Raw genomic sequence first — 16,379 nt, forward strand, 5'->3', positions numbered from 1 at the left:
CCTTTAAGCATAAGAGTTGTGTGATAACTTACACATAATTATTCTAACTCTCAGTCTCTGGGCTGCACTTTTGACACCCCTGGTTAAATATGTTTACTGGAGGTTTTAGTTTTTGCATGCTGCTTTTTGACTTAAGAGCATGTCTTTTACTGTGTGAACATGTGACAATTTGGAGAAATATACAAAATCAAGTGATTTCCTTCCTGACCCTCAAGAAGAGGAAGTTGAAAGTGCATGACACATCAAGGAAGATTCGTCATCTCACTTCAGTGCATTGTTGTACAAGAACGTACACATGCCTGCTCTTTGTTTTTTATTCCTGTCCGTCCTGAGCCAAGGTAAGTCAATATTCTCTGTGTTTTTGTTGCCTGGGCTCTGTGTGGGGACGTCACATTTTAGAGCTGTGATCTCTTTTGTTCCTTCACAGTTTGCTCAGAGGCCCTCAAAGTCATCGGTCATGTCGGGCATGATATCACATTGCCTTGCGCCTATGACGCCCGAGCTCATGGCTCTCTGAGTTTCTGTTGGGGTCGAGGAGAGGTCCCCACTTTCAAATGCTCCGATTACATCCTTTCCGCCGAAGATGGGGCGGTCGTCTTCCTCAGTGAGCCCAGGTACCAGCTGCTGGGCCGTGGGGGTGATGGTGACGTGTCCCTGACCATCCACAACGCCCAGCCCAGTGATGCTGGAGTGTACGGCTGCAGGGTGGAGTTGCCGGGGTGGTTCAATGACCACAAAGTCAACACGTATTTGGTGGTAAAAGAAGGTGAACACACCACTCTTTTTGTCACCACTGTCATTTTTGTGCTCATATGTGTTTTAATAATCATTTTGTTACACTCACTCTTACTGTTTTAATGCAAAACTCAAGCTGCTTGACCAACGAATGAATTAAGCAGGGAAGAAGAAAAACGGATATGACGTCATATACATATATAAATATTTATAAACGAGAGACGATTAGAGATGGTCATCCTGTAAACAAGAAAGTGGGGATATGGGTGGGCAATAGAGGTCCTTGCAGGAGAAGGGTATAGCTGTGGCCCTAAACACTGAGTCGCGCCCACTCTAAGTTGCGCCCACAAGGGTGACGACGACGGAAGTGAATCATATCTTAAAGACATGCCCATAGCGGCACTGACAATGCGAGGGTGGACACTTGTTTTGTAACGTGATCCGAGATGGCTGATACAGCGTACCAGGGTTGTTATTAATATGTTGAATGTATTGCTTTTTACAACCCTAACACCAACCACAAACCTAACCCTAACCAAAACCAAAACCAAACTTATTTTCAGCCGTATTGTTTTTTATTTAGTTCTGATTTCTGGGTAAAGTATAGTCTCTCCAGCTTCACTTCCAATTATGACATTCTTCACTTCTGTTGTCGTCAACAGTGTTGAGTTAGTTACTGAAAACCAGTAACTAGTTACAGTTACAAGTTACTTTATTTCAAAAGTAACTCAGTTACTCACACCAAAAAGTAATGCGTTACTGTGAAAAGTAACTATTTAGTTACTTTTTTTCCCCCCTCTTTTTTTTTTTTAAAGCTCCCATTAAAGGCCTACTGAAAGCCACTACTACCGACCACGCAGTCTGATAGTTTATACATCAATGATGAAATCTTAACATTGGCTTAATCTTAATACGGCCGGGTTAATTTATAAAGTGCAATTTTAAAATTCCCGCCACACTTCCGGTTGAAAAACTCCTTTGGATATGATTTATGCGCGTGACGTCACAAAATCCACGGAAGTGGTTGGACCCCATCGACCCGATACAAAAACCTCTTGTTTTCTTCAACAAAATTCCACAGTATTCTGGACATCTGTGTTGGTGAATCTTTTGCAATTTGTTTAATGAACAATGGAGGCTGCAAAGAAGAACGTTGTAGGTGGGATCGATCGGTGTATTAGCGGTACAATACTTACAGCAACACAACAAGGACTACTTACTACGCCTAGCCGATGATTGCCGCCAAACCCACGGATGAAGTCCTTTGTCGCGCTGTCGAACGCTGGAACGCAGGTGAGCACGGCTGTTGATGGGAAGATGAGGGCTGGCTGGCGTAGGTGGAGCGCTAATGTTTTTATCATAGTTCTGGGAGGTCCGGTTGCTAAGTTGCTAAATTAGCCTTAGCGTTGTTAGCAACAGCATTGTTAAGCCTTACCAGGCTAAAATTTTTTAACCGTATAGTTACATGTACATGCTTTAATAGTATTGTTGATATTCTGTCTATCCTTCCAGTCAGGGGTTTATTTATTTTGTTTCTATCTTCATTTGAGAACGATGTAAGACTACTTTACCCGAGGCTACATTTGTGAAATTTGTGTTTCGGACGGCAGAAATTGCGATGTTTGTGTTGATTCCAAGTGTTGACAGTCAATGAAGAAAAATCAGCCACCACTTACGCTACAGTTTCATAATTTACCAGGAAAAGTAGTAGCATACATATGTTAACATTGTTACTAACCGTAATCATCCTGATAGATAGACACAACAAAATATTTAAGTTATCTAAAACATGTTATGTTACACCACATGCTGCCTCTTTACCTGTCATAAAAAATACATGTCTTCAGTAATTCTGTATCTACTATTATAGGCTACATGTCGATGATCAAAACAACTACTATATTAAGCTACATCTTTGTGTTTACCATTCACAAAAACAACAATGCAGTCGGCCTGTAGCTACAAACTACTACGCAACTCCTACAACTAATAGAGCAAAGTAATTCGTAATCCTGAAACTAGTGGATTTCCTGAAAGTAAATTGTTGAATAAACTACTGAACTAACCTTAAAACAAATAGCATTTTGCTTGTTGATGTTTTTAACATTAATTAGAAAATTTGGTCACCCACAAGCTCCAAACAAGACATTTGTCATTTGTCTTCAGTTTGAAAAATGGAGAGTTTTGCTTCTTCCAATCTCTCCAGATATCTATAATCGCATAACAAGTGCCCCTTGCACATCTAAGAACCATTTTTCTAAATAAATATCAATTCTACTGTTTGTCAGTTTCTGTCGCAATGCTAACACCAATTGTTTGTGGTAAACGCTTCCTTGTAGTGGGAGGGTACTGTGAATTCCCCGCAATCTGATTGGTTGAAATAGTCAGAATGGTTGAAAAGTTGGAAGCATGGATTGGTTAGACAGCTGCCGTGCACTTTTCAGTGCTGCATACTCCATTGAATCGCTGTCCTCTACAGTTAAAATTTGACTTTGGTTTATCTATTTAGTCAGAGTTACAGGAACGCTGTGCTGTTTTTAAGGATCTTCTGCACAAATGTGAGTCTCTCTCACCACTTGTTGAATAGGTGAATATGGAAATAGTTTAAAAAGCGCTTTAAGTACCTTGAAGGTAGAGAAGTGCTATACAAGTATAACCCATTTACCCTAAATCAGTGGTTCTTAATCTTGTTGGAGGTACCGAACCCCACCAGTTTCATATGCGCATTCAGCGAACCCTTCTTTAGTGAAAAATAAATAAAAAACATTTTTCAAATTCAAGACAAAGTTATGTTTTTGGTAACACTTTAGTATGGGGAACATATTATAAGTAACAAATACTTAATTTAGAGTTATTTGGACACTATGGGAACATATTCTAAGTAACAAAGACTTAATTTAGAGTTATTTGGACACTAGGGGAACATATTCTAAGTAATAAAGACTTAATTTAGAGTTATTTGGTTAGGGTAAGGGTCAGGGTTAGAGTGTTAGGGTTATAATAAGGCCATGCCGAATAAGGCATTAATAAGTACTTAATAATGACTAGTTAAGAGCCAACATGTTACTAATTTGCATGTTAACAAACAACTAATTAATGGTGAATATGTTCCTCATACTAAAGTGTTACCATGTTTTTTTAACTGGTGCACAAAATGAACTGTGCATGAACATCACCTTGTTCAAAGAACAAAACCAACACAGTGCATAAACTCTCAACAAATTACACACCTGCAAATCAGTGTGACTTCTGCTGTTGTTGTATCCGTAAAACGCCGATAGGGAGGAGGTGTGTTTTGACCTCCACGGAACCCCTGAGGCCGACTCACCAATCCCCTAGGGGTCGATGGAACCCAGGTTAAGAAAAACTGCCCTAAATGATGAAAAAGAGAGGACCTAAGATGGAACCTTGAGGAACACCACTTGTATAACTAAAACAGTTGAATAAAGGACTACGGATGACATCTGAAGTAAACAAGCTACAGCAATATCTTAGTTACATCAATCACAGTACAAAAAAACATTTGTAACTGCCAAAAAGGAGAAGACTTAAAAGGAGTGCCTTGAGGAACGCCTCGGTTATGTAAATAACAAGTTTGGACCCCAGTGTTTTATGTTTGCTAGCAAGGTAAACATGTCAATGCAAGTATCTGCCAATGTGTTTACAGTGGTCCAAGTTCCTCTATACAACAGGAGCACTCGAGTGTTTTTAGGAATTTGCTGCAAAAATCTTCCAAGTTTTGAACTGAACTCGGGGGCTGGTATGGTGTATTTCCCTGCTGGATTTAGCCCCCGGCCTCCAGTTGAATAGGCCCTGCAGTAGAGCAACCATGTGATTCCTACCAACCAAACAATCAGACTTCAAACATAATGATAATTAAAACATACAGCGTGTGAATCAGATGCAATTTAAATATAAGTGCAATAGAAGTAATGAAAAAGGGTTTAAAATCTAATTGTTAAAAGTGGCACCATGTTGTATTTTACTACATTTGTTAATTTTTTGTATGATTTGTACTTCACTTAATCATTGAAATACGTACATCTATATAAGGATGTGTGTGCTCAAAGGTGTCCAGTCCTATTTTATTTGAATATATTTTTCTTTATTAAGTAACTAATTTGTGCTAGTCTTTATTTAATGCAGGCTAATAATGGCAGTGTTTCCCACACATTCATTTATTTGTGGCAGCCCGCCACAAAAGAATTACGTCCGCCACAAATAAAAAAATAAAATGTTTTTTTTTTTTTTTTTTGTCCTATCCAGCTTCTCAGGCAAATCATATAGTTGATGTAGATGCCCATATAGGCTGTTCAGATTTGCTTTACAAAAGAGAAGTGTAGGATACTTCTCTTGTTGCCTTATTTGTATTTGACCACTACTGTTTTCTGTTTATTTGTTACTGACTGTGGCAGGACACCTCTGCCTCTGTTTCACTTTATGTTGCTGGTAAATAATATGGTTGTAGTAGTAGGCTAAAGTTAAATTATTTAGTATGCACTAATTAAAGGGGCAGAGCTTTAAGAGACATTTTAGCTTTTATATTTTATAAGATATATTTTTTGTAAGAACCACAATTAATAAATATATTTCAGTGAATAACTTATTGTTCAAATCTGTATATAAATATGTACATAAAGTGTTGTAATTATATTGTAAAATGGATGGATGGATGGATGGATGGACGTTTAAAACAAAACTGTTATTATTAATTAGTAAGTATACATTTTTTGAGCCTTTTTAGAGAAAATCATATCATTGTAGTAAATTATGCAAATTACCCGATGATGTCATGGTGACCACGCCCATAGCCACGCCCCCACCGCCACAGGTATCTTGGCAGTTTATGGGAAACACTGAATGGGCTTACTTGCTCGCTCGAGAAATTAACTGTACAATATTCTTTGTAAAGAAATATTATTTAGTGTACTGCAGATTTTGGCTTAGAAGTAACACTAAAATTTGCTTTCTTTCTGTCCACATTTTCCTCTTAAATATACATGAATTTTTTTTTAATTACTGTAATTTTATTTCGTTTTATTTTACTTAAAATGTCTGCAGAACAAAATAATGGTTATGATACCTGTGTTTACCTTTTTTTGTGTTCGTTATGTTTTAATGTATTACTTTGCTATTATCATCTGAACCTTAAAACATTTTATGTTATTTTTGTAGCTCCTTTGCAACAGCCTGTCACTCAAGACACTGTACATCCAACAGTGGGAATACAACAGGGTGAGTACAGTAATACAGTACAATATTTCATGCTGAGCGCACAATTACATTCATTGGAGTTGTTTTCATTTCCAGACATTACAGATGTGATGTCTACATTTAAACATCTAGAAGGAGATACATTAAAGAACACTAAAAGAGATGAGGTATGGTTATGTTTTTTCTTATAACCATGTTCCTCGTGTGAGAAACGTATTAAGTCCATGCAATTTTGTGTAGTTTATCAATGTATACTTTGTAAATGAACATACCAACTGCAGATTTTAAAAGGGGTCATATCAAGATTTAGTTTTTATTTTTAAAACACTTCTTTTTGGTCTCTATATAACATGTAATGATGGTTCTTTGATCAACATTTTGCATAGATTTTGCTGTTAAAGGCCTACTGAAAGCCACTACTACCGACCACGCAGTCTGATAGTTTATATATCAATGATGAAATCTTAACATTGCAACACATGCCAATACGGCCGGGTTAGATTAGTAAAGTGCAATTTTAAATTTCCCACGAAATATCCTGCTGAAAACGTCTCGGTATGATGACGTATGCGCGTGACGTCACGGATTGTAGCGGACATTTTGGGACACCATTGTGGGCAACTATTAAGTCGTCTGTTTTCATCGCAAAATTCCACAGTATTCTGGACATCTGTGTTGGTGAATCTTTTGCAATTTGTTTGATAACAATGGAGACAGCAAAGAAGAAAGCTGTAGATGGGAAGCGGTGTATTAGCGGCCGGCTGCAGCAACACAAACACATAGCGGCTACCTCGTAGCCGGTGTTTCATTGTTTACATTCCCGAATGATGACAGTCAAGCTTTACCATTGGCCTGTGGATAACTGGGACAACAGAGACTCTTACCAGGAGGACTTTGAGTTGGATACGCATGCTTGTGGAGATGGGACAACAGAGACTCTTACCAGGAGGACTTTGAGTTGGATACGCACTACCGTGAGTACGCAGCTGCGGCTTCCAAACATTTGATCGCTTGCCCGTACGTGCGTGCCGCTATGTGCATGTCACGTACGTAACTTTGGGGAAATATATGTGCTGTATGAACTTTGCGGAGGTGAACGGTACTTTGGGCTGTAGGATTGAGTGTGTTGTGCGGGTGTTTGATTTGTATTGGCGGGTTATATGGACGGGAGGGGGGAGGTATTTGTTATGCGGGATTAATTTGTGGCATATTAAATATAAGCCTGGTTGTGTTGTGGCTAATAGAGTATATATATGTCTTGTGTTTATTTACTGTTTTAGTTATTCCCAGCTGAATATCAGGTCCCACCCGCCTCTCACAGCATCTTCCCTATCTGAATCGCTCCCACTGCCCTCTAGTCCTTCACTCTCACTTTCCTCATCCACAAATCTTTCATCCTCGCTCAAATTAATGGAGAAATCGTCGCTTTCTCGGTCCGAATTGCTCTCGCTGCTTGTGGCCAAGATTGTAAACAATGTGCAGATGTGAGGCGCTCCACAACCTGTGACGTCACGCTACTTCCGGTACAGGCAAGGCTTTTTGATCAGCAACCAAAAGTTGCGAACTTTATCGTCAATGTTCTCTACTAAATCCTTTCAGCAAAAATATGGCAATATCGCGAAATTATCAAGTATGACACAGAATGGATCTGCTATCCCCGTTTAAATAAGAAAATCTCATTTCAGTAGTATAAAAAAAATAGTATAAAAATGTGTGTATGTATATATATATATATATGTATATATATATATATATATATAAATATATATATATATATATATATATATATATATATATATATATATATATATATATATATATATATATATATATATATATATATATATATATATATATATATATATATATATATATATATATATATATATATATATATATATACACATACACACATTTTTATATTATTTTTATTATTTCTGACAGTCCATACAGTATATGTTGACACACACACACAGGACAATATTCTCTGTACTGGTTCTTTTTAGCGCAATTTCTTACTTTCTCACAAAGGCATTTGTAACTGTGTCAGTTTGCACGTATAGATGAGCTAAATAAAGATGCAAAATAGCACCCGCAGAACAGTTTAAATGTTGCTAAATCATATTGCCCTTGCTGAATAATTATAAGTGCATATTCCCCTCGCAGTATTATGGCATTCTGACTATCAGTGTATATTCTGCATATCCAAGAAGACAGACACACTACATTAATTGTACACCTTATTTTGATGATCCTTTGCTCATGACCTTAGTACAGGGGTCGGCAACCCAAAATGTTGAAAGAGCCATATTGGACCAAAAATACAAAAAACTAATTTGTCTGGAGCCGCAAAAAATAAAAGCCGTACATTAATTTTATAATAAAGGCAACACATGACGTACGTGTCTATATTAGCTATAATAGCCTACTATCAAAATGACTATGTGTCACAGGCTGAAGTAAATCTTGGTTGACAGAAATGTTGAAATGTAATATTTATTCTACACATTTTTACAACATTAGAAACCATTAGTAAATCAGAGGCTACTCAGAAGGTGAGATAACTCCTGGAAATGACTGTCTTTTAATGGCCAAAGGTATAGATGTGTGTGTCCAAGTTAAAGGAAACGGCAGGCTGTCTTCTTTTAATAGATTTATTACAATCTTTGGCAAGCTGGGTAATGTTTGCTGTGGTCTGGAACAACATGGCACACAAACAACTATCTGAAATGCAGCCAATATTACATACAGATAATGTGTCATGAGACATGCACAACTAAATTATATACAAAGAGGATAAAAGTAAAGGGTATTAAATGAGCTCAAATATAACTACAAATGAGGCATAATGATGCAATACGTACATACAGCTAGCTTAAATAGCATGTTACCATGGATTAGTTTGCAGTCATGCACTGACCGCATACTGTATGCCTGATTAGCACTCCAACAAGTCAATAACATTAACAAAGTACACCTTTGTGCATTCACGCACAGTATAAAACTTTTGGTGGACAAAATGAAACAAAGGAGTGGAAGATTTTACATGTAAACAAACTGTTGCGTCACAGTCCACACTATTGTGAGTTCAAGAACCGCCGAGATTATTAAGACAAAACAATGCTCACCAAATACTCTCATCAGTGAGGCATACACACAAACATATTAAAACAGTGGTAGTTCTAACAATCGGGAAGGTTTGTGTCGTGTTTGTCCTCAAACAAAAAACATACTAAAACAAAAAAAGTATTTTTTCCCGTTTTTCCATTTTCAATCCTCTTTTAAAAATGCGGCACTGAAGAGCCGTGGATTGCTGACCCCCGCCTTAGTAGATCAGCTTTGCGTGCATATTTTAGTACACACAAACATTTGGTGGATCAGACCCTTTTTTATCAATTTATGTATTTCATCAACACCTATCTTGATACTGTTGCTAAATTATTTTGAACTCATTTCATCCAATGTTTGAATTTGTTTGCAGGAAAACATCAAAGTGTTCCAAGAAGTGGGGAACATTTGCAGGCTGGCAGCTGTAATCTCATTGACCATCATCGTAATCACAATCTTTGTTTCCTGTAAGTATGATTTGGATTTTTGATACATGGTAGCCCTTAAAACTGTTCATTTCTTCAAAGCAGGGAGAAGGCCTCGTCCTCTTCAGCATATGAAAACATCAACTATGGAGAATATTTATCAAAACGTTTAACGTTGGCACACCAATTCTTTGGAAGAAGTGTGTATATATATATACCGTTCAAAAGTTTGGGGTCACCCAAACAATTTTGTGGAATAGCCTTCATTTCTAAGAACAAGAATAGACTGTCGAGTTTCAGATGAAAGTTCTCTTTTTCTGGCCATTTTGAGCGTTTAATTGACCCCACAAATGTGATGCTCCAGAAACTCAATCTGCTCAAAGGAAAGTCAGTTTTGTAGCTTCTGTAACGAGCTCAACTGTTTTCAGATGTGTGAACATGATTGCACAAGGGTTTTCTAATCATCAATTAGCCTTCTGAGCCAATGAGCAAACACATTGTACCATTAGAACACTGGAGTGATAGTTGCTGGAAATGGGCCTCTATACACCTATGTAGATATTGCACCAAAAACCAGACATTTGCAGCTAGAATAGTCATTTACCACATTAGCAATGTATAGAGTGTATTTCTTTAAAGTTAAGACTAGTTTAAAGTTATCTTCATTGAAAAGTACAGTGCTTTTCCTTCAAAAATAAGGACATTTCAATGTGACCCCAAACTTTTGAACGGTAGTGTATATATATATATATATATATATATATATATATATATATATATATATATATATATATATATATATATATATATATATATATATATATATATATATATATATATATATATATATATATATATCTTTCATGCAGTGTATGCATGGTACTTTATTCACAGACACACTGCCTCCTTGTGGATCTGATTTATTACTACAAAAATAGATATGAGAAATTACAGGAAGAGATTCATCGCCTCTGCCAAGAAATGTGTGTTTTGTTCATCATTTGTTTGGTTTGTATCCAAAAAACACAAACGTTGTTCATGTTATATGAAAATATAACAATGTTATATTTTCCCATATTAATGGTGATTTTCTGTTCAGCCATTTTTTGTTGTCACTTTTCACTCAAATACATTTCAGTTGATACTTTGTTGCTGTCTTTCGTGACGAACTGTACTTTTGTTGTTACTTTGTTAATAAACCCTTTTTGTAAGCATACTCTGATACTGGGTCCTGGCTTCCTTGTCTGAACCTTGACAGCATGAATATAAACGAAAGACTAATGCAGTCATTAGGAATGTCAGTTTAGTGCTGAGCCAAATTAAGATGATTTGTTATTGTTGTATGTAATAAGCCCAGAGAAGGGAGATGTTTGAGTTATACAGATACGAGGACACAACTTTGTTGTGCTCATGTAATCGCCCTGAGAAGGGAGATGTTTGAGTATACAGATATGAGGACACAACTTCGTTCTGCTCACGTCTATAATGACTACCAGGAACAAATCAAACACCAAACATGTACAAGTACACAGTATTGCAATAAACATAAAATGCACTCCAGTATTATCATACGGATTTTACATTCAAATAATCGAGTAGGTTTTCCTGTTCTTTGCACTTATAGACTTGACCTTAGTGTAACAGTATTTGAAGATGTCTCAACAAGTAAATACAAAGGTTCACCCAATACAGTAAGCCTATATTGTTTTAGTAACAAAAGTCACTTATCATTCTTTAAGATTAAACAAACTACACTGAGTTAGTCCCAGAAACTGTAGTAAATACACATTTCATCAGCAATATACACAGATTAATAATTAACTACGCACAGTACCTTTCTATATATTTAACACTGTTGATGCAGTTAGAATCTGCTTCGTCATCGGCAGTGCAATTAGCTTTAGCATTAGCTTGGTCATGTGTAAAGCCTTGTCGACTGAAAAGACACATATCATAAAAATATACTCTTTCAAACATGTTTAAACACTATAAAGATACATTCGGGGGTAAAACTATTAACATAAAGACACTCGTACCTGAGAAGGGAGATGTTTGAGTATACAGATACGAGGACACAACTTCGTTCTGCTCACGTCTGTATTGACTGCAAGCAGGAAGTCAGGTGTCCTCTAGTATAGCTCCCAGCACAACGCGCCCCCTGCTGGAGCCGTCCAGTACTACAATGGCTCCTATTAATGCTGGCATTACAATAACATTAGCTCCATATTCTACAAATAACGGTGCTTTACTGTTGTCATTAACAATAAACATTTTTAAGTTGCAAATATAAAATGACATATTAATACTTTGCTACTTACAATTACTGTATTATACTAGTAACTACATTTACATCCTGTCACACTCACGTCTATAATGACTGCCAGGAACAAATCAAACACCAAACATTTACAAGTACACAGTATTGCAACAAACATAAAATGCACTCCAGTTAGGGCTGGGCGATATGGCCTTTTATTAATATCTCAATATTTTTTAGGCCATATCACGATACACGATATATATCTAGATATTTTGAATGAACACTTGGTGCATATAATCACACCAGTATGATGATTCTATGTGTCTACATTAAAACATTCTTGTTCATACTTCATTAATATATGCTCATTTTAAACTTTCATGCAGAGAGGGAAATCACAACTAAGTCAATTTACCAAAAGTGTACTTATTAAACAGTTATTAAGCAGTGGCACAAACATTCATGTCATTTCAAAACAAAGTGCAAGATTGTCAGACATTTTAAAACAAGCTATTAGTGCACTTTTGTGCATGATGTCACTAAGATGACATATCAAAACAACACTAAATTAAAGTGCACTTTTTGTACAGAACGCCACTACAATAGTTTAAAACAAATAAAACGCACTTTTGTGGGCATGATGTCACACAAGATATTTCAATAACTGTCACATAAAAATGAGCTGCATAATAGGAAATCCAATAGTGTTTGTCCTTCGCTATGTGGTAGGTTCCTGCGGACGTTATCTCCTTCTGTTGTTGACTATTTTTTTTTATACTGTGTTGATCTGGAAATTGTTGCTTCTGCATTTTGTGGGTGTGGCGCCGGCCGGAGATGTTGACATGCGGAGTTTCAAGCACTCCTCATTCTCTAGCGCAGTGTTTTTCAACCTTTTTTGAGCCAAGGCACATTTTTTGCGTTGAAAAAATCCGGAGGCACACCACCAGCAGAAATCATTAAAAAACGAAACTCGGTTGACAGTAAAAAGTCGTTGTCGCAATTGTTGGATATGACTTTAAACCAGGGGTCACCAACGCGGTGCCCGCAGGCACCAGGTAGCCCGTAAGGACCAGATGAGTAGCCCGCTGGCCTATTCTAAAAATAGCTCAAATAGCAGCACTTACCAGTGAGCTGCCTCTATTTTTTAAATTGTATTTATTTACTAGCAAGCTGGTCTCGCTTTGCTCTACATTTTTAATTCTAAGAGAGACAAAACTCAAATAGAATTTGAAAATCCAAGAAAATATTTCAAAGACTTGGTCTTCACTTGTTTAAATACATTCATTAATTGTTTTACTTTGCTTCTTATAACTTTCAGAAAGACAATTTTAGAGAAAAAATACAACCTTAAAAATTATTTTAGGATTTTTAAACACATATACCTTTTTACCTTTTAAATTCCTTCCTCTTCTTTCCTGACAATTTAAATCAATGTTCAAGTAATTTTTTTTTCATTGTAAAGAATAATAAATACATTTTAATTTAATTCTTCAATTTAGCTTCTGTTTTTTCGACGAAGAATATTTGTGAAATATTTCTTCAAACTTATTATGATTAAAATTCAAAAAAAATTATTCTGGCAAATCTAGAAAATCTGTAGAATCAAATTTAAATCTTATTTCAAAGTATTTTGAATTTCTTTTAAAAATTTTGTTCTGGAAAATCTAGAAGAAATAATGATTTGTTAGAAATATAGCTTGGTCCAATTTGTTATATATTCTAACTAAGTGCATATTGGATTTTAACCTATTTAAAACATGTCATCAAAATTCTAAAATTAATCTTAATCAGGAAAAATTACTAATGATGTTCCATAAATTATTTTTTTAATTTTTTCAAAAAGATTCGAATTAGCTAGTTTTTCTCTTCTTTTTTTCGGTTGAATTTTGAATTTTAAAGAGTCGAAATTGAAGATAAACTATGTTTCAAAATTTAATTGTCATTTTTTTTTCGTGTTTTCTCCTCTTTTAAACCGTTCAATTAAGTGTAAATATAATTAATTATTAATAATAACATAGAGTTAAAGGTAAATTGAGCAAATTGGCTATTTCTAGCAATTTATTTAAGTGTGTATCAAACTTGTAGCCCTTCGCATTAATCACTACCCAAGAAGTAGCTCTTGGTTTCAAAAAGGTTGGTGACCCCTGTTTTAAACCATTACCAACCATGCATCAATATAGCTCTTGTCTCAAAGTAGGTGTACTGTCACCACCTGTCACATCACACAGTGACTTATTTGGAGTTTTTTGCTGTTTTCCTGTGTGTAGTCTTTTAGTTCTTGTCTTGCGCTCCTATTTTGGTGGCTTTCTCTCTTTTTTGGTATTTTCCTGTAGCAGTTTCATGTCTTCCTTTGAGCGATATTTCCCGCATCTACTTTGTTTTAGCAATCAAGAATATTTCAGTTGTTTTTATCCTTCTTCGTGGGGACATTGTTGATTGTCATGTCATGTTCGGATGTACACTCTGATGCCGTCTTTGCTCCACAGTAAGTCTTTGCTGTAGTCCAGCATTCCGTGTTTGTTTACTTTGTAGCCAGTTCAGTTTTAGTTTCGTTCCGCATAGCCCTTCCTAAGCTTCAATGCCTTTTCTTAGGGGTACTCAACTTGTGTTTATTTTTGGTTTAAGCATTAGACACCTTTTTACCTGCACACTGCCTCCCGCTGTTTCCGACATCTACAAAGCAATTAGCTACCACCTACTGATATGGAAGAGTATTACACGGTTACTCTGCCGCGCTCTAGACAGCACCGACACTCAACAACACATAATTTGCAGACTATAATTACTGGTTTGCATGAATATTTTTAACCCAAATAGGGGAAATTAGATAATCTCCTACGGCACACCAGACTGTATCTCACGCCGCGGCACAGTGGTTGAAAAACACTGCTCTAGAGGGTGACTTTTCAAATGATGCTACAAATTAGCAGAAGGTGCTACTTTTTGTAGCAATGCTTTTGCCGCATACTTGACATATTACGGTTGTCTATCATCTTCCCGCTTCAAGCCGAACCACCGCCAGACGATGGACCCCCTGCTGTTTTTTGGGGGAATTAATTCTTCTTCCTTCATTTGTTACCAGATTCACACCTTCCTTCTGTCGTATTACCACTGGCACCGCTACGCTAGCATCACAGCTAACGTTACCCATGCCGCTACCTGTCTGCTCCGCGAGGGCGTGTGACGTTGCACGCGCGACAGTATGTGACGTATGTAAGAAGGTGCGCTTGTTTTATGTCTCTGTGAGAAGGAGAGACAAGAAAGAGTGAGAAAAGCCTGAAGTGTAATGCCTGCAGCTAAAAGCAACTGCGTGAGAACGTACTGTATACTCGAATATCACGATATAGTCATTTTCTATATCGCACAGAGACAAACCAACGGTATATCGAGTATATTCGATATATCGCCCAGCCCTAACTCCAGTATTATCATACGAATATACAGGTATATATATATAAGACTTTACCTTAGTGTAACAGTATTTGAATATGTCTCAACAAGTAGATACAGAAATTCACCCAATACAGTAGGCCTATATTGTTTTAGTAACAAAAGTCACTTATCCTTCCTTAATATTAAACAAACTACACTGAACTAGTCCCAGAAACTGTAGTAAATACACATTTCCGCAGAAATATACACAGATTAGTAATTAACTACACACAGTACCTTTCCATGTATTTAACACTGTTGGTGCAGTTAGCATCAGCTTCGACATCGGCAGTGCAATTAGCTTTAGCATTAGCTTGGTCGTGTATAATGCCTCGTCGACTGAAAAAAGACACATCATAAAAATATACCCTTTCAAACATGTTTAAACACTATAAAGATACATTCAGGGGTAAAACTATTTACAAACCCCGTTTCCATATGAGTTGGGAAATTGTGTTAGATGTAAATATAAACGGAATACAACGATTTGCGAATCCTTTTCAACCCATATTCAGTTGAATATGCTACAAAGACAACGTATTTGATGTTCAAACTCATAAACATTTTTTTTTGTTGCAAATAATCATTAACTTTAGAATTTGATGCCAGCAACACGTGACAAAGAAGTTGGGAAAGGTGGCAATAAATACTGATAAAGTTGAGGAATGCTCATCAAACACTTATTTGGAACATCCCACAGGTGAACAGGCAAATTGGGAACAGGTGGGTGCCATGATTGGGTATAAAAGTAGATTCCATGAAATGCTCAGTCATTCACAAACAAGGATGGGGCGAGGGTCACCACTTTGTCAACAAATGCGTGAGCAAATTGTTGAACAGTTTAAGAAAAACCTTTCTCAACCAGCTACTGCAAGGAATTTAGGGATTTCACCATCTACGCTCCGTAATATCATTAAAGGGTTCAGAGAATCTGGAGAAATCACTGCACGTAAGCAGCTAAGCCCGTGACCTTCCATCCCTCAGGCTGTACTGCATCAACAAGCGACATCAGTGTGTAAAGGATATCACCACATGGGCTCAGGAACACTTCAGAAAACCACTGTCAGTAACTACAGTTGGTCACTACATCTGTAAGTGCAAGTTAAATCTCTCCTATGCAAGGCGAAAACCGTTTATCAACAACACCCAGAAACGCCGTCGGCTTCGCTGGGCCTGAGCTCATCTAAGATGGACTGATACAAAGT

At 36.7% G+C, this 16,379-nt stretch overlaps 1 protein-coding gene and 1 long non-coding RNA gene across 10 annotated transcripts in view; one reads left to right on the forward strand and one right to left on the reverse strand.

Moving 5' to 3' along the window:
- The window catches only part of LOC133649108 (uncharacterized), a 60,843-nt gene that overhangs the window by 23,189 nt on the left and 21,275 nt on the right, over nucleotides 1-16,379 (reverse strand). For 5 of the 8 annotated variants that reach the window (XR_009825987.1, XR_009825984.1, XR_009825983.1 and 2 more), the window contains one exon: nucleotides 3,966-4,107. This is a non-coding gene — a long non-coding RNA (uncharacterized LOC133649108). Of the gene's footprint in view, nucleotides 1-1,955; nucleotides 2,039-3,965; nucleotides 4,108-11,518; nucleotides 11,618-16,379 lie in introns of those variants that run through there. The other 3 variants (XR_009825988.1, XR_009825986.1, XR_009825989.1) reach the window with 3 other exon arrangements.
- On the forward strand, nucleotides 189-10,062 carry LOC133649107 (hepatitis A virus cellular receptor 1 homolog). Of its 2 annotated transcripts, none has more exons than XM_062045901.1 (6): nucleotides 189-338; nucleotides 428-766; nucleotides 5,911-5,970; nucleotides 6,046-6,116; nucleotides 9,431-9,524; nucleotides 9,585-10,062. In XM_062045901.1, exons 1-6 carry the CDS (start codon nucleotides 296-298, stop codon nucleotides 9,653-9,655), a joined length of 678 nt encoding a protein of 225 aa, XP_061901885.1. In that variant the 5' UTR covers nucleotides 189-295; the 3' UTR covers nucleotides 9,656-10,062. The 2 variants fall into 2 exon arrangements, with proteins under 2 accessions (XP_061901885.1, XP_061901886.1); XM_062045902.1 differs by having other exon boundaries at nucleotides 9,588-10,062.

Source organism: Entelurus aequoreus, linkage group LG04, assembly GCF_033978785.1.
Source record: "Entelurus aequoreus isolate RoL-2023_Sb linkage group LG04, RoL_Eaeq_v1.1, whole genome shotgun sequence".
NCBI lineage: Eukaryota > Metazoa > Chordata > Actinopteri > Syngnathiformes > Syngnathidae > Entelurus > Entelurus aequoreus.

Bases quoted from the DNA above. Each gene is read 5' to 3' on its own strand.
- LOC133649107 (XM_062045901.1), top strand. From the start codon at position 296: ATGCCTGCTCTTTGTTTTTTATTCCTGTCCGTCCTGAGCCAAG. The intron at 5,971-6,045 runs GTGAGTACAGTA...TTTCATTTCCAG, and splicing joins AACAGTGGGAATACAACAGG to ACATTACAGATGTGATGTCT. The intron at 6,117-9,430 runs GTATGGTTATGT...ATTTGTTTGCAG, and splicing joins AGAACACTAAAAGAGATGAG to GAAAACATCAAAGTGTTCCA.